General features: G+C 40.6%; 1 protein-coding gene across 1 annotated transcript; it reads right to left on the minus strand.

Annotated features, from left to right (window-relative positions):
• Positions 1-20,572: 20,572 nt before the first annotated feature.
• Positions 20,573-23,146, minus strand: LOC104448688. The gene is made up of 5 exons (XM_039315025.1): positions 22,403-23,146; positions 22,238-22,295; positions 22,071-22,154; positions 21,826-21,961; positions 20,573-21,447 (listed from the first exon to the last, which is right to left on the minus strand). The coding sequence occupies exons 1-5, from the start codon at positions 23,025-23,027 to the stop codon at positions 21,175-21,177; spliced, it is 1,176 nt and encodes a 391-aa protein (XP_039170959.1). The 5' UTR covers positions 23,028-23,146; the 3' UTR covers positions 20,573-21,174.
• Between the last annotated feature and the right edge of the window lie 2,097 nt (positions 23,147-25,243).

The raw sequence follows: 25,243 nt of genomic DNA on the forward strand, positions 1-25,243 counted from the left end.
AAGAAATAAATGAACTGAAACCAGTTACACATTAGCCGAGAAAAATATAGAACAGTGAGTTCTAATGAGCTCATCAATCCAACAAGAAAGAAAGAATGCAGAACGACATGAAATCGTCCAGTTGGAAGATACGACAACTATCTTAGGCCTAGAAAGATAGGGAAATCCTTTATTATTTCTTCCTTTGTAAAATACAATGTATTGTGCACAATCACAGAAATTAAAATGACAAACCATCAAGTTAAAATCAGCATTCCCCACGGCCAAAGAAAAGATATAAGGAAAGGTTTTTTTTTTTTTTTTTTTTGACTCAGAAGGAAAAATAACCCATTATAACAAGAAAATTGAACTTTAAATCTTTCACATTTTATAGCCTAATCAATAGGAGAAATGAATTTGTTTTCCCTATTGACTGATTCTATCATTCTATGAGAAGCAAAAAATAATTATTAGTTTTTTCATACTGAAAAATTTATCAAGAATCAACGCCTAATTTTACTTCTCCTTTCACTAATATGCAAAGATCGTCATATCAATGCCCGTGTCTAGTTTCTCAGAAAAAAAATGGTTTTTTTCTAAAACCTCTAAAGGAATTATATCTAGTTTATGATACATTATCAATACTTTCTGTTCAATATTAAAGAGGCAAAATCATGTAGGACAAAGAAGGAAAATACGGAAATCTTGGTGAGGATGAATTTCAGTTCCTCATCAACAAGTGAGATATTAATTTATATACGGCATTTTCTTAGTCAGTGGTTGGGCTTTTCTGAATTTTCAGGCCGGCATGGGCAATCTGAACTTGAAGTAGATCTAATGAATGGGTTGGCCCATCGAAATTTTCTGCCGCGGGAAAGGTAAAACTTGGTCAGCCTCAGCCAGTGTACAAAATTTATTCCTGTTTTCTTGGATAATAACAAATAGTTGTGTTACCAAAATACAAAATTGAGAATTCATGATGTCACGCTTCCGGTCCTTGTCTGTTTGCATTGGTAAGTCAAAGCACGCTTTAACCTCACTTTTTATTCTTTCTGAGGACAGAAACTAAGAAAAATGTCACAAATAAATTATCCTTTTTAGTAAAACTAATCATCACTCAATCTACATACATCATCCATTCTCTCCACTCATAAAATAATAATTGACTTTTAAGAGCGATTAGGCTATAGGGTAAGCCGATTCCTACCTAGAATTGGGAACCGGATCAAAAGGACCGGTTTCCAACTTGTAGAACCAGGAATTGGCGCACCCGGTCTTGGGAAATGTTTCAGTATAAGAAAGAGGCAAATTGAAGAAGCATTTTTATTTATAAACACTTGAACAAAAATTTTAGTTGTCATGAACTTTGGTCGCCATAACTAAATAGAATATAAATCATACAAAGGAAATGAAAATACAATGTCAAGGCAAGACTACAGCTAGTAGTTCAGGGGGTGCATGACAAACCAAAATTTCTGTTCCAGAAATAATTTTTCTATTTCAGACTTGTTTCTAGAATAGAAATCCGTTTGATAAAATTATTTTATTTTTCTATTTTTAAAATAGATTTTTGTTCTAGAAATAGGTTTGGAACAAAAATCAGAAGTAATTTTTTTCTTTTTATTTATTTCTAGAATAGAAATGAAAAATATAAATTCTTCTCATTGTTCGTCCTTGAAACAAATTGGTTGTCCATCTGTCACTCTCGACCACCGTCTGCCGTTCACTGTCGGCTGCCGTTGGATGCCGCCGGTCGCTATCGCCAGCCACCATCCGCCGGTCGTTGATTGCCGCCGCCCCGGTTGTCGGACTTTGTTTGCCAGTCATCGGCTATTGATCGCCGCCAACCACTATCGGTCGCCACCGTCACCATCGCCGATCATTGGTCGTCACCAACCACTACTGGTCGCCGCCATCTAAAAGGGAGAAATTTTATGTCGTTATCAAACGAATTTCTATTTTGGGACTAAAAATTTTGTGTCGTTATCAAACGGATATTTTTACTTAACAACTCATCTAGAAATAAAAATAGAAAAATCTATTTTTTTTTTCCAGAAATCAATTTCTAGCCAAAATGGTTATCATTAACTATTTCATTGTATTTTAGCATAGAAAATGCCAATTGATATCGAATACACCACATGGAAAAAAGTAGTACGACTACTCTTATGTTTTGTTTGGTTTAGTTTTTTTCAAGGGGCTTCGAGTGGGGAAAATATGAGGTGTTTGACAAGCATTTTGGACCCTGTTGGCCAAATATTAGAATTGGGAAAGTTGAAAGCCTAACACAAATCTCAACCTGCTTTGGTCTCTCAACATTTTAGGAATGGAAGTCTTGGCATTGGCCACGTTCATGGTTCATCTTCCTAGATTTGCATAGAGGAGCTAGAGGCCGACAACTACCATTCAAGGGTTGCTCGTCCCTAGCGATCGCCGCCTGGGATCGCATGACCTCTAGTGTTGCCTAGAGTGCGTGACCCAAGGCATCGCCTGAGGTTGCCCTACCTCAGGTAGCATTGCCTGGGGTGGCACGATCCAAGTGTTGCTTAAGTTCCACAATCCAAGTTCTGTTGCTTGAAATCGAATTACCAAGGCAGCATCGCTTAAGTTGAGGTCGTCCGACTTTAGGTGAGGCTGTTTGATGGTTGAGCTCAATCGAAAATAATTTTGAGACTCTTTAAAAAAAAATTAGTAAAAAATCATTTATAAATGTATTTTGGGATATGTTCAGCAGAAGTCCTAAAACTTGTCCGAGGAAAGTGCAATTGAGTCCTAAAACTTACAAAAAGTTCAATTAAGTCCTAAAACTTGTCAAGTTAGTTCAATTGAGTCCTAAAGTTAACACCGTTAGCCTTTTCCGTTAAAAATGCTGACGTGTCATTTTAAATTATTTTTATTTTTCACGTGGATTTTTTTAATGATTTTTATTCATTTTTTTCAAAAAAATAAGTTTAAAAACAAAAAATTAAATTTATTTATTTTATCTTATTTTCACCAAAAATTAAAAAGAAAAGTTATAAAAGTTATTTTTAAAATTATTTTAAAAAAATCAGCGCTCTTCTCCCCCTCGCCGCCGCCGCCGCCCCATCGCGGAGGGGCCGAGAGATGGTCGTCGGGCGGGGCTGGCGCCTCGCCGGCCCTAGGCGAGGGCGACGAGGCCTCCCGCCTAGGCGGGCTCGCTCGGCCCCGGCGAGGGTCGGCGAGGCCCGCCCGGGGGCGGGCGACTTGTCGCTCGGCTCTAGGCGAGGGATGGCGACGGTCGCCGGCCCCGTGAGGGCTGGCGAGGCCTCGCCCGGGCAAGGATCGGCCACCTCGCCCAAGACCGGCTATCATCGCCGGCCCCTCCGGCGACGGGCGGCGGCGGAAGTTCACCGGTGCCCTTTTTTTTTTTTTTTTTTTGAACAGTTTTGTTTTTTAAATAAATTTAGATTTTCCTTTTTAAATAAATTTAGATTTTCCTTTTTAGTTTTTAATCTAATTTTTAAAGATTTTGAATAAAAAATAATTAAAAAAAGCCATTTGAAAAATAAAAAAATCATTTTAAGTATGACGTCAGCGCCACGTTAGCAATTTCCGTTAATTTTCTTAACGGTGTTAACTTTAGGACTCAATTGAACCAACTTGACAAGTTTTAGGACTTGATTGAACTTTTTGTAAGTTTTAGGACTCAATTGCACTTTCTGGACAAGTTTTAGGACTTCTGCTGAACATATCCCATGTATTTTTTACTAAACGGCATTTAAGTCAAAGTTATTTTTGTATACTCTTTAAAATTACAATTGATTAAACATTATAGCATTTTGGAAACTCCTTTATGGTAAAGGTATTTGCATTTTCCTAAAATCATTTTCCTAAAGCCGAATCAAATGCGATCTGTCTCATTGAACAAAGGATGATATAAGCATAAAGTTTCTATGGGGCATCCTTGTGAAAAATACCACTTCGGGAAGTATCACATCGGTGAGCTTGTGGTTGCCCTTGGTGGTGGCAGAGCAGTTTTGAGAAATGTGCAACTCATTAATTGACACGAGTTAGCGACAAAATCAACGAGTTTGTAGATAAAAGGAGTGCACAATTGCAATGGGGCAAGTTTTGCCCAATAGCAAAAACTCATAAATTTAGCTCAATTAATATTAATAAGGACATGTAAAAGCCTTAATCCATTATTGTGTACGAACACGTGGAGAGAGAGAGACTTGCTTAAATTGGAGTTTGGAACACTCGGAGTGCCAAAACTTGACCTAAGGGGACACTTAAGTGCAAAAGTTAGAGAAGCAATACTTAAGTGCCAAAATTGGAGAAAAATTGATTAGTTAAGTGCTAACATCGAGAAAATTCGGCCAAAATGCTAATGTGACAATTTTTAGCGAGTCAAGTGCAAAATGATGTTGTTTTGCATGTTGATGTGGCTAGACAAGTGCCAAAACAACGTCGTTTTGTTGCTGACTTGAGTAAATAATTAATATAAAAATTAATTAAACTAAATTTAAAACCAAATTAAAAAAAAAAAAAAAAGAGGAAGGAAGAAGATGAATAGTAGCTAGCAATTGAGGGCTCAACACTCGCCGTTGCTGCCTCCTTGCCGTCACCGGGAAAGTGCGGGGGAGGCCGGGGTCATCGAGCCACGGCCACGGGCCAATGACTCTAATTGACCGGCGGCGAGGGCCTACAAGCAAACCCCCCATCGAGCGGTGACCCTTGCCTTAGATCTAGATGAAGGCTCGCAAGCCCTTGCTGCCGATTGGCTAGGGTTGCCAGCCCCCGGCTAGGCTCGGCAACCTGGTCAACCGTCCCCCACCTTCTTGGCGATAGCGGGGGGCGGCAGCGGTAGCGAGGGCTGAGCCCTCGGTCATCGACTACTATTCATCTTCCTTTTTTTTTTCTTTGTTAAATAAATAAATTTGGTTTTAAATTTAATTAAATTAATTTTTATATTAAAATTTCAATTGTGCCAAAACGAGGTCATTTTTTGTGTTGCCTTGTTGAGTCAGCCTTTCGACGAGCCATGTAAGCGAGCAAAATTAATAAAAAATTGCCACATAAGATTTCCGGTAGGGTTCGTCGTATGCAGCACTAAAGTATCATATTTTGACACTTGGGGCATTCTTTTGCTGCTTAAATTGTGAAGAGGCATGACTGAGAGTGAGCACAAGGCTGCGAGAGGCGTGATTGACAGTTTGAGAGTAAGCATCATGAGCGAGAGAGGTGTGAATTAGTAATAAAGTGAAATATGTGAGTTTATGAGAGACATAAGTCTTAATGGGGCCAAATAGGTTTTCTAGCCTGAAAGAGTGAAGAATTTAGGGTTTTTAGTTTTTTAAGTAAAAAAAAAAAAAATCGGTTAGGTTTGGGTGGGTTCGGTTCATACCTAGAACCATACCAATACTCATGAATTCCAATTTTAAAGAACCCATGGAACCACCCAAAATAGGCTAGTTCAGTTCAGCTTAGGTTATTCCTGATTCGATCTAGTTCTTTTCCTCATCCCTACTAACTTCATTTCTTGAGGTATCTCTCAACGTAAATTTTGAGTAAGCTAATTGATTGGTGGAGGTGGAGACGCGGACCCCTAGGTCATAACTTGGCAGAAATGGACACTTAAGTACCATAACTTACGAAAAGGAAAATCCACGAGAAGCGACCGGACATATTGTATGTGCCAATTGCCATTTAGCTCTTTTTCTTCTTATCCTATCCTTTCCTTAGAGTAGAGTCGACCTTCTACTTAAGTGTTAAAATTAGAGTAAAATGGATCATTTGAGCGCCAATCCAGCCAAAATTCGGCCAAATTGCATACGTGGCATTTTTCCGGTGAAGCGAGTGCAAAACGACGCCGTTTTGCACGTTGAAGTGGCCAAATAATGCAAAAATGGCATCGTTTTGGGCTGACGTGGTAAAAAAATATAAAAATTAATTAAATTAAAATTAAAATTAAAATTAGTTAAAATATTTAAAAGTAATAATTTTAAAATTAAAAAAATTAAATTTTTTTTTTTAAAAAAAAAGGAGCCATTGTCGGGAAGGGTCGGCAATGAAGGGGGGAGGGTCGGCGGCCCTTGCACAGCCTGGCCAAGGGCCGCCAACCCCGCCGAATCTAGGTGAGGGCTGCGCGCCCTCGCCACTCGCCACAGATTTGGGCGAGGGTCACGGCCCTTGCTCGGTCGGGCCAAGGGCCGCCGCTTGCTTTGGGGGCCCTCATCGCCGGTCGGCCCGAGGTCGCTGGCCCTTCCGGAGATGGCGAGGAGGTGGTGGTGGTGATTGAGGGCTCAACCACCTCTCTCCCCCCCCTGCCGAATCTAGGTGAGGGCTGCGTGCCCTCGCCACTTGCCACAGATTTGGGCGAGGGTCACGGCCCTCGCTCGGTCGGGCCAAGGGCTGCCGCTTCTTTGGGGCCCTCATCGCCGGTTAGCCGAGGTCGCCGGCCCTTCCCGGAGATGGCGAGGAGGTGGCGGTGGTGATTGAGGGCTCAGCCACCTCTCTTCCCCCGGGATGCAAGCCTAGGGTAGGCTTTCTCAAACAGTAGGATTGGGAGAGTGACTCGCACACGGAAACAGGACGAGCAGAAATTTCAGCACTGCGCAAGCTCAGGAGAACAGTTGTATCTTTGTCGATACAGATCGGATCGACCTAATTCCAAAGCCAAATGAACAAAGACTTCTGGATCTACAATTTCTCTGTTTTGGGTTTTCTGAAATAAGAACTGTAGGATGGTCGAAATTGGGTTGGAAATAACGAACAAAATAGGAAAAGATAGAAACTCCGTTGGTTGCTCTTCTAGGCCTCCAAGGAAGTTGAGGGCACCGATTCTTCTAGATCGATGACTGCAACTCTTCAAGGATGCAGATTTCAAAAGCTCCGACTCTTCAAGGACGGAGTGAAAACTCTTCTAGGTTTTCAAGGAGATGAACTCTACAAGGTTCATGATACTTGCTTCAAGCAAAGTTTTTTTTCATTCATCAAAAGCTATCTGTCTTCTACAAGGAATTGGATAGCTTATAACACCAAAGAAATAAAGATAGAGCATAGAAACTTGAAGCATTAAAGTGCTTAGGAACTAGAAACTAGAAACTAGAAAAATAATAAAGAGCTTAGGAACTAGAAACTAGTAAAAGCATAACGTCTTCATGGCTCCCGAGGTGTCTTCTTTCAAACTTCCGGGATGGACTCAAGATATCGATACGGGTTTTGTCGAGCTTGAATGCGGGCCGATCTTCTTGGTCGAGAGAGTTGGTCTTCAATGCGGGCTGCATCATCCTCCCCATCTTTAAAAGAATTCGTCCTCGAATTCTCGCCATCATCATCAGAAGAATCTCCCACCCTACTAGGTGTCAATGTAATCTTCTTGCCTCCAAATTCAAAAGAATATGTATTTCGATAACCATCATGCATAGTCCTCTTATCGAATTGCCATGGTCGACCAAGAATAATGTGACTAGCATCCATTGGTAGAACATCACACCATATATTGTCATTATAAACAGAACCAATGGACAGATTAACTAGGCATCGTTTTGAAACAGTTACCTCAGCACCTATCTTCAACCACAACATTTTATAAGGCGTAGGGTGCGTTTTTAATTCCAACTTTAGCTTGTTTGCCGCTACTTCAGAAATTATATTCTCACAACAACTAGAGTCAATAATTAATTGACACACCTTTCCCATGATTGTGCAAGCAGAATGAAAAATATTGGTACGCAGCCACCTATCTCCGGTGTCGTCTCGAGGAGCAAGAAAAATTTTCCTCACCATAAGTCGGGTTCGCCGGTGTCGGGGCACTTTTGTTCATCATCTGCAGCTTCTTCATCATTGTTCAACTCCTCTTCATGCGGATCCTTAGCATTCTCATCAGAATCATTATCCACCAAGAAGGCTTTACCGGCTGGTCGATTCTTATTGATTCGACAATTACTAGCACGATGACCCAACTCCCCACAAGAATAGCAACGTATTTCGGATATAGCAGGTTGCTTGGGGGTTGAGTAGAAGGCTTACTAGCAGATTGCTGTCTCCGAGAATGAGCTCCATTTTGAGTGCCCGTTGGTGTGCATCTCCTAAGTCCCAAATGTCGAGGGTTCCAAGGCGTCTTGAATGTAAAATTGAAGACCGTTCAAGTATTTGTTCACAAGCACATTCTCTGGGTTTTGATATTGGGGAATCACCAACTCATTGAATTCATTGGTGTATTGGTCCACCGTTCGCGTACCTTGTTTTAGATTTTGGTACCGTTGGTAGAGCTCTCTCTTATATCCTTTGGGAAGAAAATATTTTTGAATCTTGCCCTCCATCTTTCTCCACAAAGTGATTGGTGCTTTGCCAACGGCTTGGCGAGTTTGTTTTTCACGTTTCCACCAAGCAATCACCTTGCCTTGGAATCGCATAGCAATGATCCCAACTCGACGATTCTCCGGAACATTTTGATGCTCAAACACCTCATTCACAAGTGTTAGCCAATCAACAATTTCATCGGAGACTCATTACCTGTAAATTCAACATCTTTCTTGACTTCCTTTTCCCAATAAATATGTTGTAAACGATGTCGAACATGCCTCCGACCGTGAATAGATTGAACACTTCTGAAGAGGAAGAGTCACCATGGGAATCTTCAGTCCTGGAATGGGGTGGAGAATTGGCTTCAGCCAAAGCTGAACTTCTTTTCAATTCATCAATTTGTTGTTGCATATTCTCAGCGAGTGTGAATTCATTGAGGAAACGGTTCTGCCACCAAAGTCTTGGAGGCATTGTCCTCTCCTCCAAAGCTCTGATACCAAATGATGCAAGCCTAGGGTAGGCTTTCTCAAACAGTAGGATCGGGAGAGTGACTCGCACACGGAAACAGGACGAGCAGAAATTTCAGCACTGCGCAAGCTCAGGAGAACAGTCGTATCTTTGTCGATACAGATCGGATTGACCTGATTCTAAAGCCAAATGAACAAAGACTTCTGGATCTACAATTTCTCTGTTTTGGGTTTTCTGAAATAAGAACTGTAGGATGGTCGAAATTGGGTTGGAAATAACGAACAGAATAGGAAAAGATAGAAACTCCGTTGGTTGCTCTTCTAGGCCTCCAAGGAAGTTGAGGGGCACCGATTCTTCTAGATCGATGACTGCAACTCTTCAAGGATGCAGATTTCAAAAGCTCCGACTCTTCAAGGACGGAGTGAAAACTCTTCTAGGTTTTCAAGGAGATGAACTCTACAAGGTTCTTGATACTTGCTTCAAGCAAAGTTTTTTTCATTCATCAAAAGCTATCTGTCTTCTACAAGGAATTGGATAGCTTATAACACCAAAGAAATAAAGATAGAGCATAGAAACTTGAAGCATTAAAGTGCTTAGGAACTAGAACTAGAAACTAGAAACTAGAAAAATAATAAAGAGCTTAGGAACTAGAAACTAGTAAAAGCATAACGTCTTCATGGCTCCCGAGGTGTCTTCTTTCAAACTTCCGGGATGGACTCAAGATATCGATACGGCTTCTCGGTTTCGTCGAGCTTGAATGCGGGCCGATCTTCTTGGTTGAGAGAGTTGGTCTTTAATGCGGGCTGCATCACCCCCCCCTCCCTCTTCTTTTTTATAATTTTTTAAATTTTAAATATTTTAACTAAATTTAATTTTAATTTTTATATTTTTATTTTTTTACCACATCAGCTCAAAATGACGTCGTTTTTGCATTATTTGGCCATGTCAGCGTGCAAAATGGCAACGTTTTGCACCGGCTTCGCCGGAAAATTGACACATCAACGTTTTGGTCGAACTTTGGTTAGAATGGCATTTAATGATCTGTTTTTCTTCAAATGTGGCACTTAAGTGTATCTTTCGTAAGTTATTATACTTAAGTGTTCCTTTGTACCAAGTTATGGCACTTGAGGTGTACTTCTGCTGGTGGTGGTGTTTAAGCTAGCTTTTGTGCACCTCACCTGATCCACATTCTTAAGCCATCTTAAGGGAGCACTCCCCACTAGGGGTGATCATCAGTCCAGGGTCAACCCTGGACCAACCCTAGACCGGCCCAACCCTGCCGGTGTTGGTCCGGTTCGCAAGGAGATTAGGTTGGTCCTTGGTCTTAGAATTTCTGGATCAGTACTGTGCGGGTTGGTCCTCGGTCTTGAGAGTTTCATGGTGATCCAATCCAGACCAATCTTGATATATATATATATATATATATATATATATATATATATATATATATATACATATATATAATATTACTTATAATTTTTTATAGATAAAATCTTAAAATAAATGGCGTCAACAATATTAAACAACTATTTATAGGAGTTCAAGTAATTTTATATTATTCTTTAATAACTTATATTTTTAATGTCTTTTATGGCGTAAATAGTCATAATTTACGAATGAGAAAATGTTTTTGTGAGAAGTCCTCATGGTGTCCAAAAATGCATAAACAGCTACTTATGACATCATCCTCTAGTATTCATTCTCTTTTATCTTATTTGTCCTCATAGTCTTCAATTTGCCAAAATTGAAAGAAACGACTTCTCCACTCACCACTTGACACTCACCTCGTTCGCTTTGGGTCACTTGTGCCGCTCGCCTCTCAATGCTCACTTGGCTTGTTGCTTCCCGCTTCTCGCTCGATATTTGATGCTCATTCTATTTGATTCTCACCCCACTTGACCATCACCACTTGCCTTTCTTAGCTGACCTCGCTCATCATCAAACCCATTGGATCAGTAAGATCCTCAGTTGTCCTTTTAAGGAGTACAAAAAAAGAAATAAATATTGATTGGTCCTGGGTTGACTCTGAAACTGGACCGAACCCATTGGGTCAGTTCGATCTTCAATCACTTTTTTAATGAGTACAAAAAATGAAATAAAAAATTATTGGTTTTGAGTTAACCCTGAAACCGGACCGAATCCATTGGATTAATTTGGTCCTCAATTGCTGCTAAATTTGGGCGACCTATTGCCTAACTTTAAACTAGTATGATCGCATTGCCATGGGAAACAAAAGCCCTAAGTCAATTTAGCATTAGGGTGATAGTGGGAGATGAATTGAAGATGAAGTTACGGTGGTGAGGGTTTGTGTTTTCTTGGAATTTTGCTTGACTCGGGCCAATTTCTTGGCCATGTTGATTCTTGTGTTAGGGGCTAACAATACAATCTAGAAGGGGGGGTTGAATAGGTAGTTTTAGAACTTTGACAATCTTTTGCGGAATTTAGCTGATGTTGAGTAAAAATCTAGTTAATGTGATATTTCAAAACTCATGAGTGGATTATGTGCTTGTGGAGATGCGGGATAGAAAACAATAGTACATAAAGATGTATAGTGGTTTGAGTTTATCCCTAAACCAACGTCTACTCCCCAAACTAACAACCACAAGTTGGGCTAAATTGCATTAGAAATTTGTTCAAAAAGTTATAATTGGCAAACACTAATCCTTTTATAGGATAGATCACACTATTATAATTCAACTGCTGTTCTTACTCTTATATATTTAATATTTAGCATAATTATTTAGACAATGAGAATTCAATATTCAGAGAAACAATGGGGAAAGAGCATTTTGCTCAAAAAACTGCATATGGCAAAGTTTCAATCTTTGTATTTAAACATGTCTAATATTGGTTACCAATGATACTGTTATCAGTTGGAGGTGGAATGAAGAAGCAAAGAGTTGTTGGGGTTACCAATGATGTTGTTATCTAAAGATAGAATTGCTTGTATAGTCCATGTGTTGTCTCTTTGTTGCAGCTTCTAACAAATTTGTCAAATAACATAGCATCTTATTTTCTATTATCATCTGATTCTGTCAAATGGTACACTCATCATTGTTGTGCCCAATGGGGATTATCTCATCCTTCAAATGTGCCCAACCAAATGTGGAAAGAAAATTAATCTCTCATATCTAAAGTTTTTGGTTGTGTTTTGTATATCCATGTAGATTTTGAAAATAGAGATAAGCTTGATGCAAAAGCTAAAAAATGTTTTTTTTTCATTGGATATGGTTTTGATTATTTTTGGTTATCGATTTTGGGTTGAACAAAATAGAAAAATAATAAGAACTGTTGATGTTACATTCAATGAAAATATGTTGTATAAGGACAAATTTCCGCTAGAATCTAGAGGAGGTTTTTAAGAGTGTTCTCGTTGAAATTCCTAAAACTATTGTTGTTAATTCTAATAAAAAACCAAAACAATGACTCGCGGACCCCTAGAGTGCCATAACTTTGGCCAAATGGACACTTAAGTGCCATAACTTACGAAAGGTACACTTAAATGCCACTGTCAAGAAAAACGGATCACTTGAGTGCCAATCCGGCGAGAACTCGGCCAAAATGTCGACATGGCACTTTTCCGGCAAACCGAGCTCAAAACGACGCCGTTTTGCACGATGGCCAAAACGGGGTCGTTTTGGTTGATGTAACAAAAAAATAAAATAAAATAATTAATTAAATTAAATTTATTTAAAATATTTAAAAATAATAATTTTAAAATTAAATTTAGTTAAAATATTTTAAATTAATAATTTTGAAATTAGTTGAAATATTTAAAAAAAAAAAAGGAAAGGGGAGGCGGGCCGAGGATTAGCCCTCGGCGCCGCCCCCGTCAGCCGGGAAGGGTCGGCGACGGCGGGGGAGGGCCTCGGCTAGGGTCGCCCGGCCCGGCCAGGGCCGGCGACCCCGGCCGACCGGCGGCGAGGGTCGCGCCCTTGCCCGGATCCGGCGAGGGCTCGGCGGCCCTCGCCACGACCGGGAGGGTCGTGGCCCTCGCCCGGATCCGGCGAGGGTCCGCGGCCCTCGCCCGGCCGGGCCAAGGGTCGCGGCCCGCCGGGGTCGCCGGATCCGGGAGAGGGCTCGCGGGGTCGCCGACTTTGGGCGAGGGCCGCGAGCCCTTGCCACAGATCCGCGAGGGCTCGCGAGCCCTCGCCGCCAGCCCGTGTGGTCGCCGACCCTTGGCCGGGGCCCGCGACCCGGTCGACCCTCCCCCGCCGTCGCCGGCCCTTCTCGGCGGCGGCGGAGGCGGCCGAGGGAATCCCTCAACCGCCTCCCCCTTTCTTTTTTTTTTTTTTAAATATTTAAATATTTAAATATTTAAATATTAATTTTTTAATATTTCAACTAAATTTAATTTAAAATTATTATTTTTAAATATTTTAACTAAATTTAATTTTAAAATTAATTTAATTAATTTTTTTAATTTTTTTTTTACGTCGGCCAAAACGACGCCGTTTTGGCCACGTCGCGTGCAAAATGGCGTCGTTTTGAGCTCGGTTCCGCGTAAAAGCGCCACGTCGACATTTTGGCCGGATTCTCGCCGGATTGGCACTGAGTGATCCGTTTTTCTTGAAAGTGGCACCTAAGTGTACATTTCGTAAGTTATGGCACTTAAGTGTCCCTTTGGCCAAAGTTATGGCACTTGAAGCGTTCTTTACTGCCAAAACAAGAATTACATACACCCAAACCCACCTTGAGTAGATTTAGTAGAACACCTATACTTGTACAAAGATATTCTCCATCATTGCATTATTTGCTTTTAACTAATGTTGGCGAACTAGAAAATTTTTCGGAAGTAGTATAGGTTAAAGAATTTGTTAAGTGAGAGTTAGCAATGCAGGATGAGTTAGATTCACTCGAGAGAAACAAAACTTGGGTGTTAACTGTTGACACCTAAATTTTACAATTTTATTTAGGACTTAATTGTGTACAAAATTAGGAATTAGTCACTAAAAAAACAAAAATAAAATAAAATAAAAACAACAAAAACAACAAAAAAAAAGAGAAAAAAAGAAGAAAAAACGTGGAAGGGGATGGGCCGGATCTCGCCTTGGCCTAGCTCATGCCACCTTCTCCCTCCTCCATCTTCGCGCAAGAAACCCTAGGAAAAGGAGGAGAGAAGCAAGCATGAAAAGGGACAAAACACAGAGAGAGAGAGAGAGAGAGAGAGAGAGAGAGAGAGAGAGAGCTTGAGGAAAAACAATGACGCTTGACCAACGATGACCCCGCCGTCGCTTGAACCAAAACCCAGATCTGAAGGCACTGTGTGGAGGAGGTTAGATCAAGCAAGACCAGAGATGCTATCCAAGTCATCGTCACCCTCCGTCCCTGACGTCGTCTGAGCCACCACCCTTCGAGCAACACCGGGGACTCCATCGCAGGTGCTGTTTTGTGGTCGTTGGAGCTTCGGAGGTCGTCGCCGTTGCAGCCTTCGGCCAAGCCAACGCCCTACCCGTCGCCGCCACAGTGGCTTGACTCTATTATCGTCTTCGAACGCCGTACCCCACCTCACCTAGAGCCCACGTTGGCCCGTGACCCGATTGGTCGCGACTCCGTTTCCCTCGTCGCGGTCCACCATCTCCATCCGTCGATCAAGTATTGACCCCCCTCCATGCCGGTCTGAGTCATTCCCCCCTTCAAGCAACGTCGCTGCTACCCAAGCAAGCCAAATCTGGAGGGAGGAGGCTCGTCATTGCCATGCCTAAGCGCCACCCGCCTCTGCTTGCGATGACCCGACGTTATTCAAGCTGCCGTGCCTTTGCCTCTAGCTTCGCTGTGCCTCCACCTACAGAACCCGCATTCGCCGTCACTTGTCGTTGTTGTTCCGCCACCGTGTTGTCTCCCATACGTCCCAATCGATGCTGAGTCAATGTCATCACCGTTGTTGCCATCAAGCTCATCGCCATTGCCGCCGCCGTCCACCCGCCCAGCGACGCCTTAGCTGTGAGCAAGGAGTGGGATGTCCATTGGGTCGCGGCTGGGTAGGGTTTCGACCCAAAATCGGGTTGGGCGCAGGTCATGAATTGGGTAGGGTTTTTGAGCAATTCGGGCTTGATTTGGTTTGTTTTTGCATGTGCGCTTGTAGTTTGTGGTTTGTGGCTTGTGAGCTTGTGGGCTCATGGGCTTGTGGGCTTATGTGCAAGCCCAGCCCAGATAGGTTTTCGCCTAGCCCGATCTCGGGCCCTTTTCACTGAACTAGGTCGGACCTAGCTCGGGATTTGACCCGGGTCGTTTTTTATTATAATATTATAATATAAAAAATTAAAAAAATTAAGTTAAATTAAAAAAAATAAAAAAAAAATTAAAAATTTTGAAAATTAAAAATTTTGAAAATTAAAAAACATAGGGTTTGATTGGGAATTGCTATGTATTGCCTTTTTAGTGTAATTAAGCATTTATTTGCTTGTATATTGATGGTATTGCATGTTTAATTTACATATTTAACTATGTTTGCAATTGTTTGTTTGCTCGCCCAATGACGCCTTAGCCGTGAGCAAGGAGAGGGATGTCCATTGGGTTGTGGTTGGGTAGAGTTTCGACCCAAAACCGAGTCGGGCGCAGGTCATGAATTGGGTAGGGTTTTTGAGCAATTTGGGCTTGATTTGGTTTGTTTTTGCATGTGCGCTTATAGTTTGTGGTTTGTGGCTTGTGAGCTTGTGGGCTTATGGGCTTATGGGCTTGTGGGCTTATGTGCAGGCCTAGCCCAGCTAGGTTTTCGCCTAGCCCGATCTCGGGCCCTTTTCACCGAGCCAGGTTGGACCTAGCTCGGGATTCGACCCGGTCGTTTTTATAATAATATTATAATATAAAATTTTTTAAAAATTAAATTAAATTAAAAAATAGTAATTTTTTAAATTAAAATTTTTAAAAAAAAATTAAATTAAATTAAAAAATAGTAATTTTTAAATTAAAATTTTTTAAAAAATTAAAAATTTGAAAATTAAAAAACATAGGGTTTGATTGGGAATTGCTATGTATTGCCTTTTTAGTGTAATTAAGCCTTTATGCTCGTATATTGATGGTATTGCATGTTTAATTTACATATTTAACTATGTTTGCAATTGTTTGGTTGCTTGTGTTAATTTTAGTGTAATTAGGATCTTGATAGCTACGATTATTATTTTAATGATTGTGCACTCACATGAGCACCTCACATGTTAGTGGATAAGTATAAAATCAACCCAAACTGCTTGCCAAAAAACATTTTGTTAAAATGAACAAGATTAGGTATCGAAAGAGCACTAATTGGTCAATTAGTGTAATCAAGTTCTCGACCCTAGATTCTTTGGTTGAGTAGGAAGTGAGGTACATTTCCATGTCTTACTTGGTTTCTAGCCGACTCCAATAGGCTAGTGACGACTCCTTTTGTGCAAAAATTCCTAAAGAATATCCTAATGTCACGTGGAGTATGGGCTTGGGAGAGCCCAAGCCTAATCATGGGCCTTAGGCCCGTCCTTTAGGCAATACCCCTAAACCTACTCCCTGCCCCGAGGGTAGGTCGCGACTTTAACTCAATTACTAGATGGAGAAGAAAGCAATGCAAAGTGGGTGTATCGGGTTAAAGAATAACCCGATGGTGGCAAAAGGTACAAAGCAAGGTTAATAGTAAAAGGGTTTTAGCAAAAAGGAAGAAATTGATTACATAGAGATTTTTTCTCCTATTGCGAAATTGACTACTATCAAGTTAGTATTGAGTATTGTTGCCACTGAGAATTTACATCTAGAGTAGTTAAATGTTAAGACTATATTCCTCCATGATAATTTGGAGGATGATATTTACATGATATAACTAGGAGGTTTTTCATGTTCCTGAAAAAGAAAATCATGTTTGCAAACTGAATAAAAGTTTGTATGGCTTGAAATAGGCTTCTAGATAGTGGTACAAGAAATTTGACACTTTTATGGGTGGTAATAGGTTCACTAGAAGCGATATGGATCACTGTTGTTACTTCAAGAAATTTGATGATTACTATATTATTTTGCTGTTGTATATGGATGATATGCTCATCGTAGGATCTAGCCTTAAGGAGATCAACATATTGAAGCAGCAATTGTCAAAAGAATTTGAGATGAAGAACTTGGGTGCATCAAATTGGATTCTTGGGATGAGGATCACGTGGGATAAATCTAAAGGAATTATAAAATTATCTAAAAAAAAAGTACATTGAAAAAGTGCTAGGCAGATTTAGAGTCTATAATGCAAAGCCCAAAAGTATACCTTTAAGAAGTCACTTCAAACTCTCAAAGAAGTAGTCACCGCAGACAGATGAAGAGTGAGAGTATATGGCCAAGGTGCCTTATGCATAAGCTATTGGCAGTTTAGTGTAAATCATGGCATGTACTCAACTAGACATATCTCATGCAGTGGGAGTTGTGAGCAGATACATGACAAATCCATAAATAAAGCATTGGGAAGTTGTAAAGTGGTTATTAAGATACTTGAGAGGCACTTCAGGTATGCCATTATGTTTTATGAAAAATGGTGTACCTTTACAAGGCTTTGTTGATGCAAATCTTGGTGGTGACTTGGACAATAGGAGGAGCATCTCGAGTTATGTTTTTACCTTAGGTGGCACTATAATCATTTTGATGCCTAGACTTCAGATATGTGCGTCTCTCACAATCACTGAGGTAGAGTATATTGCCATATCTGAAGCTGGTAAGGAGATAATTTGGTTAAATTTTTTATGAAAGAGATAGGCAAGGAACATGATAACAATGTTATTTTCAATGACAGCTAGAGTGCTATTTGTCTTGCAAAGAATTCGGTATTTCATTCAAGGACAAAACACATTGAGTTAAAGTCTCATTAAATTCGTCAGTTAATAGATGATGAGACTTTGTCATTGAAGAAGATTCTTGGTGCAGAAAATCTAGCAAATATGTCAATAGAGGTTGTCACTATTGAGAAATTGAGGTTGTGCATTCCCTCAGTTGGCCTCCATGATAAGTGATGAAGGAGGTCACTGCACTAGGACAATTTGAGCTACAAAGATAAAGACTATGAAAGATTATTGCTATTTTTTTTTTTTAAAGATCAACCTCCATATGGGAGATTGATAGAGTTGTGGAGTCAAATAGAGGAAAATAATATTCAAGCGCAGAAACAATTTATTTTAGGAAATTACCAATCCTAAAATATCATACATGTAATTTTCATATTAATTATGTATGCTCTAGACTCCTGTTATATATAGGGCAATATCTTTTATAGTTGTGACGTTGAAGCTTGTAACTCTAGAGCTTGTAACACTAATACTAATAGTGGAAACTTGCCTAGTGCGGCACCGTGGTTTTTCTCTTTTCCTGATTTTGGGAAGGGTTTTTCATGTAAAATTTTTTTGCTTGTTTTCTTCTCTATTTTTTCTATTCATATATTCACATTCCTAACACTTTGAGGCAATAACTCTTATTGTTTGAAGAAGATGTTTTAGGATGGAGGTAGATGGTCAAAATCTTTTGGATGAAATTCATTTTGAGGGGCAAGAGGTTTAGTGGAGTGATTTCTTTAAAACCGCAAGTAAAATTCAAAGTACAAAATTGTAGGTTTCATCAGGCTCTATTGAAATCTTTTTAAATACATAAACACATTGTACTTCACTTTGAATAGTTTATGCTAGTTCATCCAAAGTGTAGTTTTGTTTTTGAAAAGTGAAAAACGAAAGAGTCTCTACCTGAAAAAGGAAGATTCATTGAGGCGTCGACGGAGGGAGAGATTGCTAGCATTTGTCAAGATCCTTCGGGCAAGATTGTGGATGGTCTCGCCAAATTTGTTCAAGTAAGCTCGGCTTTGCAAGCTGAAACCCTAGGATGTTTGGAAACCCTCGAATGCATCCTCTCACGATCTGAAGATAAGAAAGTGAAGTACATCCTTGAGTTTGACAGTTTTAACTTGATAAGCTTTTTGTCAAGTTCAGCTCAACCTTCGTCGAAAGTTGCTCCTCTTATCACCGAGTGCACAACTCTCGTGGCCCAACTCCCAAAAGCACATTTAGCCCATTGCCATAGAATGGCGAACAAAGTTGCTGATTGGTCGGTAAAGGCCCAAAGATGTAATGCCCTGCCTTGTCATTGGGTTTCTAGGCCCCCTCAAGCTCTCTGGAACCTTGTTTGTTCATATGCTCCTTTAAGTTGTAATTGGGCTTGTCCCTATAGTAATGGAAAGTTTTATTCCGACCAAAAAAGATAAAAATAAAACAGTGCCACGACAATAGGATGGACTGCTTCCTTCATTGAGCAGAAAAAATTGAGTTTAAGTGATTGAAAAATTCATAGAGTAAAACGCCGTGGGTATCAAGATGGTCAAAATCAACAAATCGATGTGGAATAGTTCCTCGATCGTAAAAAACTTGATCTTTGGATGAAAACATTTCAAACTTGAAAGAAGAATCAGAATCAAAACTTTCAGTAGGTTTGAATTTCTGAAATACCTGGTCGTCATCATCTTCACGACGCTTGTCTCATGATGTTTCTTTTGTCTCAGTTCTGGGTTCACTTTGTTGGGGTTGGTCAAAGGCTTGAGCATGTGCAATTTGTGTTGGTTGCTGAGCCAAACTCCTCTTTTCAAAATATACCATCACTAGGTGAGAGGATTGGATTAGTAGAGTGTGCTCATAATTACCGTCGAATTGCCGTTGAATCTCTAAAAATTCTGTCAAGCACAAACTTGAACAATGGATGGAGGTTAAATTATTTTACGTTATGTTTTCTGCAAGTGATTCCAATTAATACTTAAATTCCGTTCTTCAATACATAATTAGAATCGCTCAATTTGTTTTATAATTTTTCCCGCAGTTTCCTGAAAAATTAAATTAATTTCCTTAGAAAATATTCTTCATTAGTCCAAAGAGAAAGGCCCTCAGTTAAGTTTGTGCTAATGTTCAAGATAACACATCCAAGATAAGTTTTTGAGAATTGGTACACGCGCTTGAATCATGTGAAAGAACATCATCAACTTGAAAGATGCAATAAATCGAAAAAGAAAGTTAAATGAGAAACTCGGTTCCATTCTAACGAGCTTCACCGTCAAGTATGGGTTAACACTTGATTCGGGCGGAAGAGAAGTGGATGCGGTGATTGACATCCTGCAAGTCCAAATGTGCTCTTCTTTACTTTGCAGGATTGCTTTGTCAAGAAGCTCCCTTTGAACCTGCTACGGATCCCACCTCTCTAATCCCATTGTCTTGAGGTTCACGTGTCTATCTCGGCTCAATTCCTTACCACACAAGCGATTAGATTCTGTTTCACTGAGGTGTATCTGTTGCTGCCTGAAAACTATTCCTAGTGAATACGGCTAAGGCTGGTTTGATTCAATCTCCACCAATTAGTGTGGTTTAATTAATGAAGGAACGAATAATGTAAGGCAAGGTGAAGTGCCTCCGCAGAGTCATGAAGTTCATATTACTCCGTTTGTTCATGGAATACACAATCCAGCACTACCTGAAATTGACATAAAGCGGTGGATGTCTCGTCTATGATCAATTATTATGTTGACTAAAGACATTTGAAGGCACCTACACAAACTGCATTCAGGAGGTTACGACCTGTCTCAGTTACATCGCTGCACTCTTACCGGAGAACGTGGAAGGCGGACAATAGTAGAAGAGAAAAGGCATGCAAATCAAGCGGGCACATGGAGAAGATATAAGATGTAAGAAGATATACGATCTATCTCGGTACAGCGCAGCACATGACAAAGATATAAGATGTACCTGTATTGGTATCTGTATTGCTCATTTCTTATAATAAGGGAAGTTGCATGTGCAGAAAGTAAACAGGAGATGCACATGGGGATGGGGCAAAAAGTTGTCACACCAACACTTTTAAGCACACCAAATCCAAACATTTTTCTTTGTTTTTTTTTTTTTTTTTTTTTGGGTGGGAGAAGGATGCATAATATTTTCTTCCCCCTCAGCCCATTGGGTTAGAAGTACAACTCAAACTCACTCAATAAAAGCCAAATGCTGAAAAGCTCAAAGAGATGGAGATGAAGAGAGTGGTGACTGGTGAGGCTTGTGGCCCTACTCCTCCGTATGCATTTTCCATACTTTCACACGCCAAATAATGCGGAGCGTGATGGGCACCCCTCCACATGGAATGCAAAGTCTTTTGGAAAAGAAAAAGGGGGGGAAAGAAACTGACAACCCCACAACACCCCCACATGACATGCCTCCCAAATTGCAGTTGCACTTCCACTAGCACATGCACTTATTCCTTTCTACCTGTCCAGATCTTATCCATCTCCCATCTCTAATCATAACCACTCCCCTTTTAATTACATCACCATTAATAAAATATCTAACAACTCATCTTCACCTCTCTCTGTCTGACTATAGCTACTCTATACACACCGCCAATCTTAATCAAATTAAAGCCAGTCACCGATAAGGTAAACAAGGAAATTACAAGTTGGTTAAAAATGGGTTCGCTTTCTTGCAGTTTCTGTGGGAGGACGGATCAAGCGGTGGTCTGTTCTGCTAGTTCCGTGCACTGAAGGTGGCGATGGCAAGTGATCAGGTGGTCATTGGTGAGGCCAACAGCTTGCATGAAGGAGTGAACTACGGTTGGACCGACGGATCTGAATCCCCTCCTTACCATGTCTTTGCTTATGCTCTCTGATTTTGACGTTTTCACTGGAATCTTGTGGCCCCATTTGTATCGAGTAGAAATTGGCTTGTAGTTGACAAATCCCCATATATATTTGTCAAACGACCCAAATTCCCTCTTGATCTGCAGTATTACAATTTCCTCATCGTTGAGATTACCATAAGCATATATGTTACTTTAATGTCGATTACTAAGTCAGGTGTTTTTTTTTTGGGTGACCTTGCTTACTGTGTTTGATCAATAGCAGGTCATGAATTTATCTAGGTCTGGGCTTGTGGGAATGGTTTCGGTCTAGTCTAGGTTTATAATCAGATCTAATATATTTCTTCCCCATAGAGGAATTCTCTTCTGAAGAAAAGCACTGCGATAAATTAAAATTATGCAATTAACGACATAACAGGCGTTTCCACTGATGCCTTTACACATGCACTTGTCATCTACTTTCTTAGTGCATACATTATTGGATTGAACGTTGACAAATTGGTAATTGGAATGAATTACCTCAAGGATGCGAAGGGAATTATCAACAACACCACGAACTCGGGTTACATCAATACCGTACTTGGAGCTAATCCATGTGATCTGCTTTTCAGAGAAGGTGGCGACTATTTCTGCTTCGAATCCTGAAAAGACGTTCCTGGATGTCCACAGTAGGAATAAGAAGAAAATGAGTTTTCTCTGTATAGCTGTAAGTTATAGACATTAAATTTCGTTGCTGAACTGGTTGGAGCTTATGTCATTCTCACCTAAAATCTTGACGTTTCCTCAAGATTGAAGTCCAGTCTGAACCAACCTGAGCTCCACTCAGCACAAGCAGTTCGAACAACACCCTGCAGTGATAGCATCATCCTTGATTCATCAGGATCAGGATTGTAACACGCACACGTGCAGGCAGAAAGAGAAAGGGAGGGACCTGTCATCATGTACTGGCACTCCCCATTCTTCATCGTGATAAGCGATATACTGAGGATCTGCAAGAAAATATGAAACGAAAATAGGATAAATTCCACAGGATTCATAACTAGGAATTTCAGCAGCAGGATTAAGTAAATGAACACACAGACACAACAGAGCAGACCTGAATTGCTGGTGATGAAGCTGCACCGCCTGTTTTCCTCCGTTATCGCCATCGCTGTTGGTGGTGGAGAATCAAGAGGGACAACTCGGGCATCATACTTAGCTGACTTACATCTCCCATAATGTGCAGTCCGCATCTTGCGCTGGGCGTTTTGGAGGGCCATCTGTTCCCTCCTCACGGCTGCTATGCTTCCGGGGCTCTCCAGGACTAGTGATGATGAATAAGACTCGACCATGACGTTACTCCTACCATTGAAACTTTTTGACTTCTTTCGGTCAAGTAAAGTAGGATTAGTGCCTCTGCTGCTGCTTCTCAACATCGGGTCATCATCAATCGGACAAGAATTCAAGGGAGGCCGTGATGATCGGTTGGCAGTGGGAAAGGAGTTGGGAGGCGGGAGCGGAAGAGGAGAGGAGTTAGTATGGTTACTGGTGGGTATCGTTAGAGGCACTTTCTTAGTGGTGGGAAGAGAAGCGGGAGTTGGACCAGTAGTACTACGATTGCAGTTGGGTTGGAGGACAGGCCTTCCGTTGATCTTGGCGACAGCAGCCACGGCAGGAGGAGGACTGCCAGCATAGGTTTCTGCTGTAGTCGCCATGGCCCCCTTGAGTTTCGAGGTGTGCATTGTTTGCTAATACAAATTTCAATGTGGACAGTAGGGTATTATAGGTTTGTCTACTGCAGAATGACAGATCGGAGGAAGAAATGTAGAGAGACGAGGGATGGATGAGGAGGAAGGGATGTTTTAATGATGCATGCGTGTATATATATATATATATATATATATATATAGAGAGAGAGAGAGAGAGAGAGAGAGAGAGAGAGAGAGAGAGAAGGGGAAAGGGTGGTGGGGTAGAGGAGAAGCTGTAATTGCATGTGCAAAGGTTCGGTGGGAAGGGTCTCCATAGAAGGGCATTGCCTTTTTGCTCGCTCTTCAGACAAAAAAGTATATTATATTACTCATAAGAGTGATATTCCTGTCAATAATCACTTCTGTCGCCCTCCCCTCACGATTCCTCAAACTACGATTGAGGAAAATTATTGGAGGATGATTAGGATCCATAAGAGATCATGATGTCCTCGCTTCTCCGATAGCCCAATGGTCTCTTGACACGCTCAAGAAGCCCGTTTACTTCGGCCGTGGTTGAAGAGTCCTGTGCTGTTCATAACTTGGAAGTTTGGTATTACATTTCGGTCAAGTTGCAGCATTGGGATAAAAATTTTCGCAAAAAGCTGTAGGCGCTGCAGTTATGAAATGTTTACGGAATAAAGTCATCGCAGACCTTGTCATAGTGAAAAGTGCTTTGGGAAAACTGTACCGAATGACCTCAAAGTGACGGGTTCGAGATATATTTCCATGTTGCATCAAAGACTACTCATAATTCGACAAAGCTAGCATTCTCAGCAGCATGAATTGGTGAATGCGCGGAGGAGAGAAAAGGTAAGAGGAACGGAGAGACATGACAACTCCTCTGAGACAATGAACAAGGGCATGATGAGAGATATTTTGGCGATGTACCTGACCCGCACCCGCTGCATTAACCAAATGTTTAATGAGCGTTTGGTATATATTTTGCTCTGAACGTTCTTATTCTCTTTTTCAAGACTTTTAGAGTTCGATAGTTATGGCTAATTAATTGTTAATGCATTTATTAACCGGATAAGAACTACTATGTTCACACTCTTCTTTACTTGGACTTTTCATTTTGCCTATAAATTCCTTACTTACTATCTAATCAATTGTTAATGCATTTATTAACCGTATAAGAACTACTATGTTCCACACTCTTCTTTACTTGGACTTTTCGTTTTGCCTATAAATTCCTTACTTGCACTTCAAGGCATTCAAAATGTTCTTAGGGTGTATTTGGTTCAACTTTCTCAAGGGGCTTGGCAGATAGTTTGGCAAGCTTATGAAGTAGCTTTTGACTAAATACTAGCATTGGGAATGCAAAACCAAAAAACTAAAGAATTAATGAGGATGATTTTGGAAGGAAAAACATATTTTAATCTTAGTTCCAGCATTTCGCAAATGCCTTTCTCATTTTAATTCAAGAGTGATGCTTTATGCACTATAATTACCCATATATTAGCAATAATGTCGTATGACTTGGACAATTAATTGAGAACTTGCAAAATTTTCGACCCCAAAGAGTAGTCCTCAAACACGAATTTTCTCACAAATGGACACTTTTATCGCTCCGTTCAAAAAATGAGCTGGTAGATTTTTGAAATAATATTAGTAACTTGCTGTTAACTTATTAATTACAAACTCTATTTTTCAATTTACAAATTTTCAACTTTGTTATGTATAACTAATTTTTCATTTGTCATTCTTATCAATGCCTAAAATTTATTGACTCTTAATATGAGTTTACTAATATTTGTCCCATGTATCATGACCAGTGTTGATGTGGACAAATTTTTTTAAAAAGATGTTCCCAATTTTTTTTCCCTCTAACCCTAGGCTAGCAAGGTCATTGGTTGATCCTCGCTGACCACAGCCAAGGGCTAGCGGCCCTTGGTCTAGGTAAGGGCATCATGACTCTCGTTGGCAACGGGAGAGGGCCTTCACCCTAGACCTAGGCGAGGGCGATGCCGCCCTCACTTGTCAGCGAGTGAGGGCCATGACTCTTGCCCAAACCGGGTGAAGGTATTGTGGCCCTCACCGACCAACAGGCAAGGGCTGTCGAGACTAGGCTTGGGGGTGTGGGGGCTCTCACTAGAGGGTCAGTGGTTGACCTTGTTGGCCTAGGGTTAGAAAAAAAAAGTAAGGAAAAAAGAAAAGAATAAAAAATTCATTTTTTTTTTTAAATTGTCTATGTTAGTGCCGATTGTGAT

Source organism: Eucalyptus grandis, chromosome 6 (assembly GCF_016545825.1).
Source record: "Eucalyptus grandis isolate ANBG69807.140 chromosome 6, ASM1654582v1, whole genome shotgun sequence".
NCBI classification, from domain to species: Eukaryota; Viridiplantae; Streptophyta; class Magnoliopsida; order Myrtales; family Myrtaceae; genus Eucalyptus; species Eucalyptus grandis.